The 20,699-nt window shown below is 38.7% G+C and overlaps 1 protein-coding gene across 1 annotated transcript in view; it reads left to right on the top strand.

The window, feature by feature from the left end:
- LOC126932408 (uncharacterized) overlaps window positions 1-20,699 on the top strand; it is a 72,572-nt gene that overhangs the window by 14,054 nt on the left and 37,819 nt on the right. Inside the window, exons 2-3 of the mRNA XM_050751206.1 lie at window positions 2,097-2,225; window positions 18,990-19,340. Of these exons, the coding sequence (XP_050607163.1) occupies window positions 2,097-2,225; window positions 18,990-19,340 (480 nt within the window). The remainder of the gene's footprint in view (window positions 1-2,096; window positions 2,226-18,989; window positions 19,341-20,699) is intronic.

Here is a 20,699-nt window from a genome sequence, read left to right as displayed (position 1 = left end):
CTTTCAGTAAAAACAAAATGCTCTGGGAAATTGTAGCTTCTCTTCTTCATGTGGTTCTGATAGGTCTGCTGATACCAGGATCTCACTCTTCTTCTACTAGTGGGCATAGGACCTAGGCTTGTTCCTCCTTTAATTAACACTGTATCTCTCTAGTCTCAGTTTCATCCAGGAATGGATGTGTGCTCTAAACTTGGATAATCAGGGTTCTTTTCTGAATCTGAGTATGGACCTTAGGATAGAAGGAGTTTGCTTTCTACAATGGGCTCCAATCTGGGATGACAGAAGCTTGCAGGTGCTTATAGCCTAGCCAGTGCTATTCTCCCTTCCCCACTATCCCTGCCATAGGGAGAAATGCTGCTTACAATAGAAGTAACCGAGGTCAGGAAGAGAGGAAGAAGCAGAGACAGTGTCAAAACAAGTGATCTGGGGAGAGGAAGAGAAAAATCACGTGAATTCCACTCCATAAAAGTATAAAGAAAACTGTTCCCCCAGTCTTTTCAGTTAGAAGAGTCAATGAATTCCTTGTTTCACTTATGCCACTTTGAGTAGGATCTTTGTCACTTGAAACTGAAGTGTACTGACCCACACTTCTCCAATTCCTCAGGAAAACCTTCCCTGACTCTCAGCCAGATCCAGGTGTACAGTCATTTCTTCTTGCCTTCTGTGGACACCTTCCAAGAGTTGCCCCTTTGTCTTCTTCAGCCTCTTGCACATCTTTTCTGGAACTTTCTGACTGTGATGGGTGACTTTATGTGTCAATTTGACTTGGTTAAAAGATGTTTGAAGAGCTGGCAAAACATCATTTCTGGGTGTGTTTGTAAAGGTGTTTTTGGAAAAGATGAATGTTCAAATTGTAGAATGACTAAAGATCTGCCCTCACTAACATGGGTGGGCACCATCCAGTCCTTTGAGGGCCAGAAGAGAACAAAAAGGAGGAGGAAGGGTGAATTCTGTCTTTCTCCTTTTGAGTTTGAACATCCGTCTCCTACCCTCGGACACTAAAGCCCCTATTCTCAGGTCACTGGACTCTGAAACTTGCACCAAGTGTCCCCCTAGTTCTCAGGTTATTGGCCTCAGACTGGGAGTCCCATTCAGCTCCCCTTGTTCTCAGGCCTTCAGATTTGGAATGAATTACACCACCAGCATTTCTGATTTTCATGGAACTTCTAGGTTTCCATAATTTTGTGACCCAATCCCATAATAAATTCCTCTGATTTTTGTCTATCTATATTTATACATATTATCTGTTTCTATCCATCTATTGAATGTATCCATCTATCTAGTCTATTATGTATCTCCATCACTGTCTATCATCTATTATCTGTATATCTATCTATCTATCCATCTATCTATGTATTATCTATCTATCTATCTATCTATCTATCTATCTATCTATCTATCTATCTATCCATCCATCCATCCATCCATTGATTCTATTTCTCTGGAGATTTCTGAATCATATACCACCCATGGACTTGCTTCTCCATCCTGGCCTCCAGTTGTCTTTACTTTCATAGTCATACTCACTGAAGAAGCCCTCCACCCGAAATCCCTGCATCTATTCACCCCACCTCTGTCCTTCACCCTTGGGCCCAGCAGTGGTGCCTGTGAGTTCTTCATGCTTACCTCCCCTCAGTCTAGAAGTGACTTCCCAGGCCAGCTCATGTATTCTTCTCTATGAGCATCTCATTCCTAGTTCAGCCCAATAGCTCTTAGCATAACCAGCACAGATACATTTCTCTTTATTTTACATATGCAGTAAATTAAGCTGTGGAAATTATTTACTAAATGTTATACATTGTAACGTAGAACATACATTTTTCTCACAGACAAGTACTCATTTACTCTTTTTTCTCATTCTTACTCAATTCACTCTCTTCCCATATTTTTAGTTATATTTACTCAGAATCTATAATTCGTTTATTTTCATAAGAGGCCCAGTGGATAACACAGAAACTATGTCCTAAATTCCTTCCCTTAAGAATCTTCTGTTGTTATTGATGGAACAAATCTAACACATGTAATAACAATGAACAATATTACATGGTTTACATGGATTTTTTTGTGACACAAATAATGATTTTTTTAAAATGTAGAACTGGCTAGTAAATAAGGGTGTGCTGGTCACGGAAGGCTTACTAGAGGAGGTTGTGTTTGAGCAAGGCCTTTATGAAGTATCCAAGGAAAAACGGGACATTATATACAGGCAGTCACTAATGAGGATAGTATCTTAAAAAAGGGTCTGACTGAAACACGTTGGAAAGTTCTTTATCAAGTTGAGATAATTTCCTTCTATTCTTAATTTTTTGAGAGTTTTTATCATGAATGGGAGAACATGCTTTTTGTGTGTCAATTGATAAGATGATATGACTTTCCTTCTTTAGCTTGTTGATATGGTTAATCACATTAATTGATGGTCAAATGTTGAAGACTTGTACACTTGAAAAAGAAATCCCACTTGGTCATGAGTTTTTTTTTTTTTTTTTTTTTTTTAATATATTGGTGAATTCACTTGCTAAATTTTGTTAAGGATTTCTGTGACTAAGTTCATGAGAGATAGTGGCTGACAGTTTCCTTTCACGTAATGTCATTTTAGGCTTTTGGTGTCAGGATAATACTGGCTTTATGAAATGAACTGGGAACTGTTTAGTTTTATATTTTCTGGAAGTTACCATGTGTAATTTGCCTTTAAATGTTTGGTAAAATTTTCTAGTAAATTTTTGCGTGTTTGGAGATTATTTTCTAGGGCTTTTAATTTATAAATATTTATTTCTTTGTTGGCTATAGGCCTCTTCAGATTACATATTTTATCTTAGTTAAGTTTCTCAAGGAATTCATTCATTTATCCTAAGTTGTAAAATTTATGAGCATAAATTTGTGTCTACCATTCTCTCATTGTCAGTACTGCTAGAGGATTTGTAGCGCTGTCCTCTGTTTCTTTCCTGATATTGGTGACCCATGCCTTCTCATTTTGTTTTTGTCAGCCTTTTTAGTGGTTTGTTAATTTTCTTAATTTTTTTTGAGAGAATCAGTTTTTTGATTCATTTATTTTCTCAGTTGTTTTCCATATTTCTATTTCACTGATCTGTGCTCTTATCTTCAAATAAGTTGTCTTATTTCACATAAAAAGATATCTTTCAAAAATTAAGAAACATCTTCTTTTTGATTGATCAGCTTTACTATTCTTCTCCTAATTTTCTTTCAGGTAAGAACTGAGATAATTGATTTGTGACCACACTGGCTCACTTTAAAAATATTGGACCAACCTTGCATGCCTTTGATAAATCTCATTTGCTCACATTGCATTATCCTTATACTTTTTGTTGCTGAATTCTATTTGCTAAGGATTTTTATGTATATAATAATAATTGTATTGGTCTGTATATTTTATTTATTTTACTGTCTTTGTCTGATATTGTCACTAGTATGATGCTGGCTTCATAAATGAAATTAAGATGACTTTCTTCTAATTCTACTTTCTTCAAAATAATTTTTATAATTGTATATAATTTTCTGCTTAAACATTGGTAGATTTCAACATTTGGTAGATTTTTCTGCTCAAACGTTTGGTAGACTTGTTCTTATATATTCCTGGATTTTTTTCTTTGTGAAAAGACTGTTGAAAAAATTCAGTATCTTGTATAGATATAGGACTGTTCATTATATGTACTTCTTGAGTTTTGATAGTTTGCTGATTTCAAGTAATTTGTCCATTTCATCTATGTTATCAAATCAAATTCACTGATATAAAATTACTATTGATATTACCTTATTATCTTTCTTATAGTCCATAAGGTTTCTTATATTTCTTGGTAAATTGTGTCAGTTCTGGTTTTTCATCATCCATTTGGCTAGAAGGACGTCAATTTTATATATCTTTTAATGAACTAGCAATTTATTTTGTTTACTTTCTCTATAGTTTCTTCTATTCTTGTTTTATTGATTTTCATCTTTAATTTTAATTATTTCCCTCTTTTCACTTCACATTTAATTTGCTCTTCCTTTCATAGTTCATTAAGGTTGAAGATTAAATTATTAATTTGAGACTTCTTGTCATTTTGAATATAACAATTTTACACTATACATTTTCTTCTAAGCCCTGCTTTAGTTGTGCCCCACATGATTTGATATGTTGCATTTTCATTTTAATCAATATAAAAATTATGTAATACCCATTGTGATTTCCACTTTCGTCCTTAGATTTTTTGAGAATTATGGTGTTTAACTTCTAAATATTTGAATGTTTTCTGAATAACATTTTGTTATCAATTTTTAGTTTTAATTTCATTTTGATTCAAGATCACACTTTGATCCTTTTAAGTTTAGTACATTTTGTTTTATGACTAGGAATGTGGTCTGTCATAGCGAATGTTCCATGTGTACTTAGAGTGTGTATTCTGATGTTTTTGGTTGAAGTGTTCACACATGTCAATTAAAACATGTTGATTGATAGTGTTATTCAGGTATTAAATATTCTTAACGATTTTCAGTCTAGTTGTTTTCAATTGCTTAGAGAAGGTTGTAGTGTTTCTAAATGTCATTGTGAATTTTCTGTTTCTCCTTTTAGTTTGATATGTCTGATAGGTTTCTACCTTATGTATTTTGAAACTGTTTAAGGGGTATATAAATTTGTAATTGATATGTCTTCTTGAATAATTTACCACTTTATCATTATGCAACATCTCTGGTCATTCCTTATATTATTTCTTGCCCTGCTTTCTACTTTGTCTGATACTAATATAGTCACTCCAGATTTCCTTTTATTATAATTAATTTGGTATATCCTTTTCCATCCTTTCATCTATTTTGAACTTTGTGTGTGATATATCGGATTACATTCATTAATTTTAAAATGTTGAGCTAGCCTTGCATACTTAGAATAAATACCACTTGGACATTGAGTATAATTGATTACTTGTATACATTCATACATTTGTTTGCTAATAATTTTTTAAAATTTTTTCTTTGCTGCTTGAATCAGCAAGTCTGCTAATACTTTAATGAGAAATTGTGTGTCTATGTTCACGAGACAGGATACTTTGTAGTTTTGTTTTTGTACTGTCTTTTTGGGACTTTGGTATATGAATAATACTGGCCTCATAAAGTAAACTGGGAAACGTGCTGGCCCACCTACCCTGGAGGGGGAAGCCGTCTTAGGCCCGTGGAATAAGAAGCTTTCTGGACAGGCTGATTGCTGTGGCTGAATCTCTCTTACCATTTCCATCTGCCTACCTTTGTACTTTTGGAGGGTAATGGAAGTCTCAAGCTTGGCAGGAAAAGGGAGTCACTTCCTCCTCTGACTTCTTAGTAAGAAACAGCAGGGAGAAATGGGTTTACATCATCTTGTCCTGCCACTCTCTTTTGCACATTTTTATTGACACACGTCTTTCCCATTTCACTGTGCTCTCCTTAAGGACTGCAGGGATTTTGTTTATCTGTATATCTCCAGGGCTTAGTGCTATACCTGGCATGTAGTAGGCTCTCATTTAATGTTAAATTATAAAATTGACAATTTAATATTTGGAGAGGTGAAAGGGAAAAGAGAATATTTCGTTCATTAGATAATGCTAGTAGGTCACTCTTTGGACTTTTTTTTTTTTTTAAGATCTGTTTGGAATAAGATAAGGGGACTATTGATTGCATATCTTTCCATGACTGAGTTCAAATAGCTTGTAATATTGATATTCTAGACCTCACCAAAGCTAACAGTCACAAATGAAAAACCTGACATTAACTCACCAGGCAATATGCCCAAACCTTTTTCAGGCAACCTTGGTGGGCCCAGGCTTCATGAATGACCTCATGTGTCTTTCTTTATCTATAAAATTTACACTGATTCCATCAAGCAACTATCAGAGATGGAAAAATCTAAGTCTGGAGGAAGACATGGAAGACAGGTAACTTCCAGAGAGAGGAAACACAGTGTTGCACATTTAACCAGACAGTAAAGTCAACAATGGTGCATGATGAAACCAAGATCTGGAGGAGATGGCATGTGCCTCATAGAAATGATTAAGATGGAGAGCTATTGAAAACCAGAATGTTGACTGGGGACGGTGGCTCACACCTATAATCCCAGCACTTTGGGAGGCCAAGGCGGGTGGATCACAAGGTCAGGAGATCGAGACCACCCTGGCTAACACGGTGAAACCTCGTCTCTACTAAAAATACAAAACAGTAGCCGGGCGTGGTGGCGGGCGCCTGTAGTCCCAGCTACTCGGGAGGCTGAGGCAGGAGAATGGCGTGAACCCGGGAGGTGGAGCTTGCAGTGAGCTGAGATCGCCCCACTGCACCCCAGCCTGGGCGACAGAGCAAGGCTCTGTCTCAGAAAAAAAAAAGAAAACCAGAATGTCATGCTTCAGCTCCAGCATAATGCTTAGAGTGGTATTTATTTCGTGTCTCTTTTTCTGCATATCCCTGATTATCCCGAATGAAAAGGTAAGTGCTAATGTTCACATAAACATTATGTGGATCAGTGTTTCACCTAGAGAAAACACCCACAGATTGTATGTCCATGTTTTCCTGGGACTATGTTGATGCTGAAGTTCTAACCATGACTGTAGCAAAAGGGAAATCACACTTCTGGGGGGTGTGGCCAAGAACTCACATTTTTCCGATGTGATTTGCAGGGCACCACCTGTCTCACCCCATCACACAGCTCTACTCCAAAAATGTCTCAACAGCCTGTGACTGCTTTAAGATTCCACGGCTGAGGCATTCATTTTGGGTTAAATTACTGTTCTCTTAAGTATAATTTTTCTAAATAACCCTGGAAGCAACTGACCTTAGATAAATTATCAATTAGATGCTAATTTTTTATGAGCTGGAGATGCATCTCAAACTGTACTGCGCCCTTTTGCCTCCACAGTGTCCTTGTCTATGAAGCACCTCTCTGAGCTCTGAGGATACAGCACTGTGAGAGGTCACATATTTTTTATAGTGGTGGTAGGTGGAAGAGTTAGGCGTGTGAGACGGTGCCAAAGGAAGGCAAACCTGAGTGTGAGGGTCTGCATGGCCTGGACTGAAGGATCTGTGAAGCCAGACGATAGATGCAATGAGGGTGATAGGAGCCCATACGTGCTAGGAGTGGATACCATAGTAGGATGAGAGGAAGAAATTGGTGGGCAAGATCAAGGAAGGATGACACAATTATTTCTCAGCTTGCCCAGTATACTGGGCTCACGGACAGTTAACGCTGAATATGTGCATGCTTGCTGGTTTGGTTCTTTAGCCCATCCCTCTCCATGGCTTCTCCAAGGCAGAACACTTCCTTAAAAAAGCCATTATTGACTGGGCTCGGTGGTTCATGCTTGTAATCCCAGCACTTTGGGAAGGTGAGGCAGGCAGATCATTTGAGGTCAGGAGTTCAAAACCAGCCTGGCCAACACGGTGAAATACCGTCTCTATTAAAATAAAAAATATTCTCTGGGCGTGGTGGCACACATCTGTAATCCCAGCTACTGGGGGAGGCTGAGGCAAGAGAATCCTTTGAACCCAGAAGACGGAGGTTGCAGTGAGCCGAGATTGCAACACTACGCTCAAGCCTGTGTAACAGAGTGAGGCTCTATCTCAAAAAAAAAAAAAAAAAAAAAAGGGGGCGGAGCAAGATGGCCGAATAGGAGCAGCTCCAGTCTCCAACTCCCAGCGCGAGCGACACAGAAGACCGGTGATTTCTGCATTTTCAACTGAGGTACTGGGTTCATCTCACTGGGGAGTGCCGGACGATCGGTGCTGGTCAGCTGCTGCAGCCCGACCAGCGAGAGCTGAAGCAGGGTGAGGCATTGCCTCACCTGGGAAGCGCAAGGGGGAAGGGAGTCCCTTTTCCTAGCCAGGGGAACTGAGACACACAACACCTGGAAAATCGGGTAACTCCTACCCCAATACTGCACTTTAAGCAAACAGGCACACCAGGAGATCATATCCCACACCTGGCCGGGAGGGTCCAACACCCACGGAGCCTCCCTCATTGCTAGCACAGCAGTCTGTGATCTACCGGCAAGGCAGCAGAGAGGATGGGGGAGGGGCGCCCGCCATTGCTGAGGCTTAAGTAAGTAAACAAAGCTGCCGGGAAGCTCGAACTGGATGGAGCTCACAGCAGCTCAAGGAAACCTGCCTGTCTCTGTAGACTCCACCTCTGGGGACAGGGCACAGTAAACTAAACAAACGCAGCAGACACCTCTGCAGACGCAAACGACTCTGTCTGACAGCTTTGAAGAGTGCAGTGGATCTCCCAACACGGAGGTTGAGATCTGAGAAGGGACAGACTGCCTGCTCAAGTGGGTCCCTGACCCCTGAGTAGCCTAACTGGGAGACATCCCCCACTAGGGGCAGTCTGACACCCCACACCTCACAGGGAGGAGTACACCCCTGAGAGGAAGCTTCCAAAGCAAGAATCAGACAGGTACACTCACTGTTCAGAAATATTCTATCTTCTGCAGCCTCTGCTGCTGATACCCAGGCAAACAGGGTCTGGAGTGGACCTCAAGCAATCTCCAACAGACCTACAGCTGAGGGTCCTGACTGTTAGAAGGAAAACTATCAAACAGGAAGGACACCTACACCAAAACCCCATCAGTACATCACCATCATCAAAGACCAGAGGCAGATAAAACCACAAAGATGGGGAAAAAGCAGGGCAGAAAAGCTGGAAATTCAAAAAATGAGAGCGCATCTCCCCCGGCAAAGGAGAGCAGCTCATCGCCAGCAACGGATCAAAGCTTGATGGAGAATGACTTTGACAAGATGAGAGAAGAAGGCTTCAGTCCATCAAATTTCTCAGAGCTAAAGGAGGAATTACGTACCCAGCGCAAAGAAACTAAAAATCTTGAAAAAAAAGTGGAAGAATTGATGGCTAGAGTAATTAATGCAGAGAAGGTCATAAACGAAATGAAAGAGATGAAAACCATGACACGAGAAATACGTGACAAATGCACAAGCTTCAGTAACCGACTCGATCAACTGGAAGAAAGAGTATCAGCGATTGAGGATCAAATGAATGAAATGAAGCGAGAAGAGAAACCAAAAGAAAAAAGAAGAAAAAGAAATGAACAAAGCCTGCAAGAAGTATGGGATTATGGAAAAAGACCAAATCTACATCTGATTGGGGTGCCTGAAAGTGAGGGGGAAAATGGAAACAAGTTGGAAAACACTCTTCAGGATATCATCCAGGAGAACTTCCCCAACCTAGTAGGGCAAGCCAACATTCAAATCCAGGAAATACAGAGAACGCCACAAAGATACTCCTCGAGAAGAGCAACTCCAAGACACATAATTGCCAGATTCACCAAAGTTGAAATGAAGGAAAAAATCTTAAGGGCAGCCAGAGAGAAAGGTCGGGTTACCCACAAAGGGAAGCCCATCAGACTAACAGCAGATCTCTCGGCAGAAACTCTACAAGCCAGAAGAGAGTGGGGGCCAATATTCAACATTCTTAAAGAAAAGAATTTTCAACCCAGAATTTCATATCCAGCCAAACTAAGTTTCATAAGTGAAGGAGAAATAAAATCCTTTACAGATAAGCAAATGCTTAGAGACTTTGTCACCACTAGGCCTGCCTTACAAGAGACCCTGAAGGAAGCACTCAACATGGAAAGGAACAACCGGTACCAGCCATTGCAAAAACATACCAAAATGTAAAGACCATCGAGGCTAGGAAGAAACTGCATCAACTAACGAGCAAAATAACCAGTTAATATCGTAATGACAGCATCAAGTTCACACATAACAATATTAACCTTAAATGTAAACGGACTAAATGCTCCAATTAAAAGACACAGACTGGCAAACTGGATAAAGAGTCAAGACCCATCAGTCTGCTGTATTCAGGAGACCCATCTCACACGCAGAGACATACATAGGCTCAAAATAAAGGGATGGAGGAAGATTTACCAAGCAAATGGAGAACAAAAAAAGCAGAGGTTGCAATACTAGTCTCTGATAAAACAGACTTTAAACCATCAAAGATCAAAAAAGACAAAGAAGGCCATTACATAATGGTAAAGGGATCAATTCAACAGGAAGAGCTAACTATCCTAAATATATATGCACCCAATACAGGAGCACCCAGATTCATCAAGCAAGTCCTTAGAGACTTACAAAGAGACTTAGACTCCCATACAATAATAATGGGACACTTCAACACTCCACTGTCAACATTAGACAGATCAACGAGACAGAAAGTTAACAAGGATATCCAGGAATTGAACTCATCTCTGCAGCAAGCAGACCTAATAGACATCTATAGAACTCTCCACCCCAAATCAACAGAATATACATTCTTCTCAGCACCACATCGTACTTACTCCAAAATTGACCACGTAATTGGAAGTAAAGCACTCCTCAGCAAATGTACAAGAACAGAAATTATAACAAACTGTCTCTCAGACCACAGTGCAATCAAACTAGAACTCAGGACTAAGAAACTCAATCCAAACCGCTCAACTACATGGAAACTGAACAACCTGCTCCTGAATGACTACTGGGTACATAACGAAATGAAGGCAGAAATAAAGATGTTCTTTGAAACCAATGAGAACAAAGATACAACATACCAGAATCTCTGGGACACATTTAAAGCAGTGTGTAGAGGGAAATTTATAGCACTAAATGCCCACAAGAGAAAGCAGGAAAGATCTAAAATTGACACTCTAACATCGCAATTAAAGAACTAGAGAAGCAAGAGCAAACACATTCGAAAGCTAGCAGAAGGCAAGAAATAACTAAGATCAGAGCAGAACTGAAGGAGATAGAGACACAAAAAACCCTCCAAAAAATCAATGAATCCAGGAGTTGGTTTTTTGAAAAGATCAACAAAATTGACAGACCGCTAGCCAGACTAATAAAGAAGAAAACAGAGAAGAACCAAATAGACGCAATAAAAAATGATAAAGGGGATATCACCACCGACCCCACAGAAATACAAACTACCATCAGAGAATACTATAAACACCTCTACGCAAATAAACTGGAAAATCTAGAAGAAATGGATAATTTCCTGGACACTTACACTCTTCCAAGACTAAACCAGGAAGAAGTTGAATTCCTGAATAGACCAATAGTAGGCTCTGAAATTGAGGCAATAATTAATAGCCTACCAACGAAAAAAAGTCCAGGACCAGATGGATTCACAGCTGAATTCTACCAGAGGTACAAGGAGGAGTTGGTACCATTCCTTCTGAAACTATTCCAATCAATAGAAAAAGAGGGAATCCTCTCTAACTCATTTTATGAGGCCAACATCATCCTGATACCAAAGCCTGGCAGACACAAAACAAAAAAAGAGAATTTTAGACCAATATCCCTGATGAACATCGATGCAAAAATCCTCAATAAAATACTGGCAAACCGGATTCAGCAACACATCAAAAAGCTTGTCCACCATGATCAAGTGGGCTTCATCCCTGGGATGCAAGGCTGGTTCAACATTCGCAAATCATAATCCAGCATATAAACAGAACCAAAGACAAGAACCACATGATTATCTCAATAGATGCAGAAAAGGCTTTTGACAACATTCAACAGCCCTTCATGCTAAAAACGCTCAATAAATTCGGTATTGATGGAACGTACCTCAAAATAATAAGAGCTATTTATGACAAACCCACAGCCAATATCATACTGAATGGGCAAAAACTGGAAAAATTCCCTTTGAAAACTGGCACAAGACAGGGATGCCCTCTCTCACCACTCCTATTCAACATAGTGTTGGAAGTTCTGGCTAGGGTAATTAGGCAAGAGAAAGAAATCAAGGGTATTCAGTTAGGAAAAGAAGAAGTCAAATTGTCCCTGTTTGCAGATGACATGATTGTATATTTAGAAAACCCCATTGTCGCAGCCGAAAATCTCCTTAAGCTGATAAGCAACTTCAGCAAAGTCTCAGGATACAAAATTAATGTGCAAAAATCACAAGCATTCTTATACACCAGTAACAGACAAACACAGAGCCAAATCAGGAATGAACTTCCATTCACAATTGCTTCAAAGAGAATAAAATACCTAGGAATCCAACTTACAAGGGATGTAAAGGACCTCTTCAAGGAGAACTACAAACCACTGCTCAGTGAAATAAAAGAGGACACAAACAAATGGAAGAACATACCATGCTCATGGATAGGAAGAATCAATATCGTGAAAATGGCCATACTGCCCAAGGTAATTTATAGATTCAATGCCATCCCCATCAAGCTACCAATGAGTTTCTTCACAGAATTGGAAAAAACTGCTTTAAAGTTCATATGGAACCAAAAAAGAGCCCGCATCTCCAAGACAATCCTAAGTCAAAAGAACAAAGCTGGAGGCATCACGCTACGTGACTTCAAACTATACTACAAGGCTACAGTAACCAAAACAGCATGGTACTGGTACCAAAACAGAGATATAGACCAATGGAACAGAACAGAGTCCTCAGAAATAATACCACACATCTACAGCCATCTGATCTTTGACAAACCTGAGAGAAACAAGAAATGGGGAAAGGATTCCCTATTTAATAAATGGTGCTGGGAAAATTGGCTAGCCATAAGTAGAAAGCTGAAACTGGATCCTTTCCTTACTCCTTATACGAAAATTAATTCAAGATGGATTCGAGACTTAAATGTTAGACCTAATACCATAAAAATCCTAGAGGAAAACCTAGGTAGTACCATTCAGGACATAGGCATGGGCAAAAGACTTCATGTCTAAAACACCAAAAGCAACAGCAGCAAAAGCCAAAATTGACAAATGGGATCTCATTAAACTAAAGAGCTTCTGCACAGCAAAAGAAACTACCATCAGAGTGAACAGGCAACCTACAGAGTGGGAGAACATTTTTGCAATCTACTCATCTGACAAAGGGCTAATATCCAGAACCTACAAAGAACTCAAACAAATTTACAAGAAAAAAACAACCCCATCCAAAAGTGGGCAAAGGATATGAACAGACATTTCTCAAAAGAAGACATTCATACAGCCAACAGACACATGAAAAAATGCTCATCATCACTGGCCATCAGAGAAATGCAAATCAAAACCACAATGAGATACCATCTCACACCAGTTAGAATGGCGATCATTAAAAAGTCAGGAAACAACAGGTGCTGGAGAGGATGTGGAGAAATAGGAACACTTTTACACTGTTGGTGGGATTGTAAACTAGTTCAACCATTATGGAAAACAGTATGGCGATTCCTCAAGGATCTAGAACTAGATGTACCATATGACCCAGCCATCCCATTACTGGGTATATACCCAAAGGATTATAAATCATGCTGCTATAAAGACACATGCACACGTATGTTTATTGCGGCACTATTCACAATAGCAAAGACTTGGAATCAACCCAAATGTCCATCAGTGACAGATTGGATTAAGAAAATGTGGCACATATACACCATGGAATACTATGCAGCCATAAAAAAGGATGAGTTTGAGTCCTTTGTAGGGACTTGGATGCAGCTGGAATCCATCATTCTTAGCAAACTATCACAAGAACAGAAAACCAAACACCGCATGTTCTCACTCATAGGTGGGAACTGAACAATGAGATCACTCGGACTCAGGAAGGGGAACATCACACACCGGGGCCTATCATGGGGACGGGGGAGGGGGGAGGGATTGCATTGGGAGTTATACCTGATGTAAATGACGAGTTGATGGGTGCAGCACAGCAACATGGCACAAGTATACATATGTAACAAACCTGCACGTTATGCACATGTACCCTACAACTTAAAGTTTAATAATAATAAATAAATTAAAAAAAGAAAAAGAAAAAGAAAAAAAAAAGCCATTTTTGGTTCAAATGTGGCTTAATTGCCTCTCATTTTGTGCCTAAAATGTCTTCCTCTCTGCCATGTCTGTTTTATTCCTTTATTCATTCAATATTCTTGGACATTTCCTCTGTTCATATACTGTTTTAAGAACATAGAATAAATAATGTAAATAATATCTCTGCCTTTGTTATGCTAACATTCCAAAGAGGGTAAATATAAAGTACACAAATAACTAGACTTGATAATATGTTAGTATGTTTTATACGAAGAAGCCCCTTTCTGCTCTAACTTGGGTTCTGTGCCGCGCGCTGGTAACCTGCTTCCCTCCTTATTTGCATGGGACTCCAGGACAGGTTCTGCTACACCAGGCACCGTGGCCCCCAGAAAAAAGACACCCACCATTCCTCACATGCCAACTTCTCACCCACACTTTTAGGTCTGTGTACCGACTAGAGACCCCGTTTATCTGGCAAAGCAAATTCGATATGCAGTGCTTTTGCTACGCTGCGTATGTGGTGGGGGGGGGGATGAGTCCAACCAGGGTAGCAGTGAAGATGGTCCCAGTGCAGGCACTGAGAGCCAATGAAAGAGGAATTGCGGCTGTAGGAAGAGGTTTCTCTTGTTTGTCTACCTTTTAATGAGGAAAAATGTATTAATAACAGACTTCCAAGGAGAAAGATGATGGGCTGCATTCCATACTCGTGAGTCTCAAACTCTGTTAACTTGCCCAGAATTCCTGTTCTTATTCCGTGTCGTTTCCCAGTCTCCAACCCCAAAGTCTCAGCCTTTCATTCCCAGATCCATGTCCCCAAATACCTTGCTTAAACCTGACTCTATGCTGAATGCAGGAGCTTTGCCATCCTACTCTGCTTTCTCTCTCTCTGTGTTTCTTGTTCAATATGCTCCGATACCAATTTGTGCGCTAGGCACTTTCTAGGTGGTGAGTACGAGACTGAATAAGAGACAAAACGTCTCTATGGAATTTGTAAACTAGTTGGACAGGCCGATCGTTGTGGTTGGACCTCTCTTACTTTATACACTAGTGGAGTTCTTCTCAGACATTAGAATGCATAAGAACTCCTGAAAGACATGTTCAAATGCAGAATCTCAGGTCCTACCCAGAGGTCTTGAGCTGAGTGGGTCTATGGATGGGCCTGGGAATTGGATGTCTAGCAAATTCTCAGACAAGGCCGATGCTGCTATCCTGCCGAGCAATGCTGAGAGACACACAGATGAGTAATCGGGTATATTCGTCAGAACTCTCTATTATGCGTGATAAAGAGCCATTCCTTAACACAAGCAAAAGCAGAAATTCCTATGTATAGGACTTGGGAAGGATCAAAGGAAGAATTGCCTGAAGTAGAAGCCCAGAGATTGGAACCAAGTACTCACAGACTTCTGGAAACCTCCTTACTTCTTCCACTTCCGTGTGGTTCTGCTCAGCCGTGTTCTGCAGAGAGGCCCTTTTTCTTGACCAGTGAATGTGGCTAACGATAACCCGGATTTTTATCTTCTCATTTAAAGATGCCAACAGGAAGATACCCTTGTACATCAGTCCCAGGGAAAGGCTCCGATTGATGCCACTGAGACCCAGGCCTTAGTCTCTACTGTTCCCAGGGACGTGGGCCATGCCTAGGATCAGAGAGGAGGAGTCTGATATTAGAAGTGGAAAGAGAAATGCTGCCAGGCAAATGTAAAGCAATGGGCCCCTGTCCCCTGGAATACTTACATATCATTGATGAATGCTCTCATGGGGCAAGCACAGGGAGTTTATTGAGCACTTACTTAGGATTGCCACAGACCAGACAAAGGAAATCTTAAAGCTGAGACCATGTATGAATGTGTTAGATATGTGAAGACAGGTACAGTAATCCTGACAAAGGGATAGTATGTCTGGAGTCCATCTACCAGAGGAGGGAGGAGGAGAGGAAGGAGAAAAAGAGAGAGAAACAGGGAGAAAGAGAGAGAAGTCACCTGTGTGGTTCAGGCTGGAATTTAGTGACTCATCTGGCTGGCCACTACTGTACTGAATGGGACATTTCGATTGCAGCTATACTGGAACTAATAGGAATCATCTGGGTTTATGGAGGGAACAGATTCATTGAAGATATAAAAATGATAATGGAACAGAGGTGGATATTCCTGCTGTGATGGAAAACTTGTTGGTTTGTCATTATGTCTCTATGACATTATGCCTATTATTTTTATTGCAATTTTTATCTGGACACTAGTGAAATAGCATAGACTTGATTATGCCAAAATCTTGTACCCTGACTGAGAAGTTGCTCAAGGCTGGTGTATGATTATTTTCTTTATTATTGCATTTCAATTATGGCTATCATAAAAATAATTCAGGCTGAAGGAAACATCTTTCTATGTGTTGTAAGTTGCTGTAGAACAGTTTTCAACTAGAGCCCAAAGCTGAAAGGACATCATGGGGAGAAATATAAAGGCACAGCAGATCCTTAAAAAAGAGACTTGACTAGGAAGTTCCTACTGTTGGTGGCAGAGGAAAACCTGAATAAGATCTCACTTGATACCACATACAAAGTTGTACACCAGGTGGATTAGAGACTTAATTATAAAAAATACATATGAGTTTGCATTGGTATAGGGGGGTGTGTGTGTGTGGTGTGTGCGCGTGTGCGTATGTGTGTATGTTTAATAGAATAAAATACAGGAGAATATCATTTTGAACGAAAATTTACGAAGGACTTTTTAGAGAACTTGAGAAACACAAAGTGTAAGTCATAAAATAATAAACTCAAGTACATTGAAATGAAAGATTTTGGTTAAGAAATGTACAAACTGAAGGGGTACACATATATACCTATACATACATACACTTTGGACCTCAGATATAAAGGTTTAAGTAAGTAATACTTCTCACCTAAGTGTATGTTTTCATATTGGTCAATACAAAGCCCCTCTATTAATTTGTTTATTTTTTGTTTGCTTTATTTGGTGTGAGTCTGCCCTTTATCTTTATTCCATACTCCTATTCCCCTTTCTACTAACATCAGAGGTGACTATTCTTAAGTGTTGGTTTTGTACATCTTTACTTGCAACTATTCATGATTTTATATTGTTTTGGGTGGTAAATTCTTACATATTTTAGGATTTTTTTTCTTAACTTGTTTTTCAATTTTCATTTATGTTGCTCTGTATATAATGAAATCTCTTTCATTTTGCAATGTTCTATTGTGCCCTATATCTCATTTTATTTATTCCACTAAACTCAACTTCAGGTAGCCCAATAAATTCCAAACAGAAAAAGGAAAATTAAAAAAATCTACTCCTAGCCACATCATAGTATCATAGTTATCTACTCATAGCCACATCATCAACCACAAGAGAACATTATTTAGAGTGATCCGATATCTCAGAAACACCTATTAATGCCAGAGAAGAAGGAAATATTATCTCGAATGTGCTGGAATTAAATAAGTTCTATCCCAGAATTCCATGTATTGCATGATTTTTTAGAATAAAAATGAAAATAATACTTTTGGGGAAGAAAAAACTTTACTATCAACAGATTTTTATAAGAAAAATTAAAAAGACATATATTTGGCAGAAATAAAATAATCTCAAAAGGTTTAAAATAGAATTTGAAAGACATTATGGGTATAGACATCAATATATTATATAAGGCATTAATATATTATATGTAGTTAAATATATTAACATATACAGAATATAATCTAAGCATTCATTAATGTATTAAAAACGGTAATTCCTAATGTGTATGTATGTGACAGAATAAACATTAAAAATAAAAAAACATGGAAAATAATGTAATTTGAAGTAAAAAAAGTAATGAAAATGAAAATATTTTAAGGCTCTATTGAAAAGAAAATATTTTGATTAATTTAATACTGTATTATATATCTTTTTAAAAATTAGGCTATCCACTATAAGAAAAATAAAGAACATGTAACTTCCAAAGAAGCAGAGAAAATAAAATATAATGATAATAAGGATAAAGAAAAAGAAGGTTGTAACAATCCAAAAATGAAAATCAAAGGTAAAGAAAACTTTAGAGCTAGGTTGACAAGAAGCACTTAATGTTAGAGATAGATACAAATATACTAATAATAATTTAAAAAAGTAAAACCAAATTTTCAGTTAAAATACAACTACATTTCAGGATGTACAAAAATCAAAGCAACACAAGGTATCTATTGTTCTCAAGACAAAACAAAAACAATGATGTAAAAAGTTAAAAGATAGGAAAGCATACCAGGAAAATATCAATCAGAAGAAAAGTTGTATCGCTAGATAAGATAGATATTTTAAAAATATATAATTAAAGTAAATAAGTCTATAAATATATACATTCAATTTAGCAGGAAGATAAAACAATTCAGACCTTGATATGTCTAAAAGCAAGGCTTGGGATATATAACATATTAATTATATGTTAGGCTACAAAAAATAATTGAAAATTTTACATAATGATTTTTAAACAAATATCCGTCAGTAAGTTATTCCTCAGGGTGACTAAAAGAAAAAAAAAGCAGGAAAGAAAAAGAAAAAACAAAAAAAAGAAGGAAGTTTAAGGTTTTGAGTAGGAAAATAACCTTTAGCAAACGTATATAAAATGTTTTACACAATAACTTGAAAATGTATTTTTATAAACATTATTTTTCCAAAGTTTCCATGTGTTTTCTCAATACATTTTGAAGATTTGCATTATAAAAACCACATTTTCTCACTACAATGTAATTAAGTTAAAACTACATAATTAAAAGAGAATACAAATAAAAAATACATATATTTAAAATTGAAATTAAAAAGTAAGCTTCTAAAAAGCTCATGAATCAAAGGCAAATTAGAAACTATCTTGCACTACTTGAAAATGAAAATACCACAAAGAAAATTTGTGAAACATGAGCAGCTCTCTTTAGAGGGCAATAACTTTAGCTTTGCATAGCAACCAAAAATACCCAAAACAAAAAAAGCCCACAGAATATCAGGAGACAGCTAGGCCAAGCTGCATTTAATCAGAGAAGCAGGAATTATTGATACGGAGTGCTGGCAAGGGAAGAGCGTGGTGCCTTCAAATGATGCCTAAGTGTGGAAGGGAAGTGCTGGGGAGAGGAGGGCGTGGTCCCCGGCTAGGGCTCCACCCCCACGGACCTGGGTGAGGAGAGGCATTTCCTGTCCAAATACTGCATTTCCCAAGATCACCCTGGCCTGCCACGCCCCCATCCTGTGCCTATAAACCGCCCCCAGACTCTAGCAGGCGAGCACACAAGCTGCTGGACCTCTAGAGGAGCAGATCTACCACAGAAGAAACATAGACGTCTGGACGTGGAGAGGAGCACATCAGTGGAGGAACACACAGGTGGCTGGATGTCAAGAGGAGCACATCAGCAGGGCCTGGGATGCGGACAGGCCACGGACCAGCAGAAGGAGTCTGGCTGGGGCAGTCAGAGGACAGCCCGGGCCAAGGAGCAGCCTGACTCCAGGGAAAAAGCCGTCTCCCTTCGGGCTCCCCCATATGCTGAGAGCTACGTCCACTCAATAAAACTTTGCACTCCTTCTCCAAGACCACGTGTGATCCGATTCTTCCAGTACCCCAAGGTAAGAACCCCGGGATACAGAAAGCCCTCTGTCCTTGCCATAAGGCGGGGGTCTACTGAAGCTGACAGAGGCTAAGCTAAAAGAGCACACTGTAACACATGCCCACTGGGGCTTCGGCTGTGAACATTTACCCCTAGACACTGCCATGGGGTCGGAGCCCCACAGCCTGCCCGTCTGTAAGCTCCCCTAGAGATGTGAGCAGCAGAGCACTGAAGAAGTGGGCCACACCCCCATCTCATGTCCTGCGAGGGGGATAAGAGAACTTTTCCTGCTTCATTATTATTAACAAAATGATTATAATTTACTGTATTAACCGATTAAAGGAGAAAACTGTATGTTTATTTCAACATATTTTAAAAAGTGCTTCATAAAATATAATACCTGTTTATGATTTTCCAAAAATGATTCTTTTAATGAACCAGGAATTAAAAAAAAACCCTTCTTAATAATTAGATAAATACTACTAATTAATTAGATAAATAATAATTACTCAGATTAATATCTAAACAAACAAAAACTTATAGCAAGTAGTGTACTTAATGGCAAAAACTTATAGCAGGTAGTGTACTTAATAGTTGGAACCATTTTCCTAATGATCAAGGACAAGTTAAAGACCCTCACTATTATTTTTCTTTTGAAAATACAATTCTTAAACAATACAGTGAGTCAAGGAACAGCAAAGTTTCGAAACTTGAAAAAGAGGGAAAAAATTATTATTTGTAGGTGATAGCATGTTTTATTTAGCATCTATTAATCATTAGAATTTGAAGGGAATTGAGCAAGTTTCCTGCATTTGAAATCGATATGCAGAAGTCACTTGCATTTCTGAATACCACAAAAAATGTAATTTTAAACAATGCTGCTGGTGTGGGTTGAATTGTGCTCTTCAGAATGACCTATTGAAGTCCTATTCCCTGTTATGAATGAATGTGACCATGTTTGGCAACAGGGTCTTTACAGATATAATCCAGTTAAGATGCTGTCTTTAGGGTGGGCTTTCTTCCAATATTTCTGGTGTCCTTATGGGAAGAGGAGATGAGACAGAGACATATGCGGAGGGAAAACACGTGATGACCAGTGTGGCTGCAGTCTTGGAATAATGAAGGTGCAGGCCAGAAAGAAATACAAAGTTTCTATAGCTACTACCACATGCTAAGAATAGGCAAGGAAGGATTCTCCTCAAAGTTATAGAGGAAGCATGGTTCTGCTGACAGCTTAAAATTTGACTTCTGTTCTCCAGAACTATGAGAAAATACCTTGTACACTGTTGATGAGAATATACATGACGTCACCATTATGGAAAACAGTACTGAGGTTCCTCAAACAATTAAAAATAAAATCACCATATGTAATTATGGT

The sequence above is a fragment of the Macaca thibetana genome, chromosome 12, assembly GCF_024542745.1.
Source record: "Macaca thibetana thibetana isolate TM-01 chromosome 12, ASM2454274v1, whole genome shotgun sequence".
NCBI classification, from domain to species: domain Eukaryota; kingdom Metazoa; phylum Chordata; class Mammalia; order Primates; family Cercopithecidae; genus Macaca; species Macaca thibetana.
The sequence above is the reverse complement of the archived record's forward strand: the minus strand, read 5'-3'. Positions and strand labels throughout refer to the sequence as shown.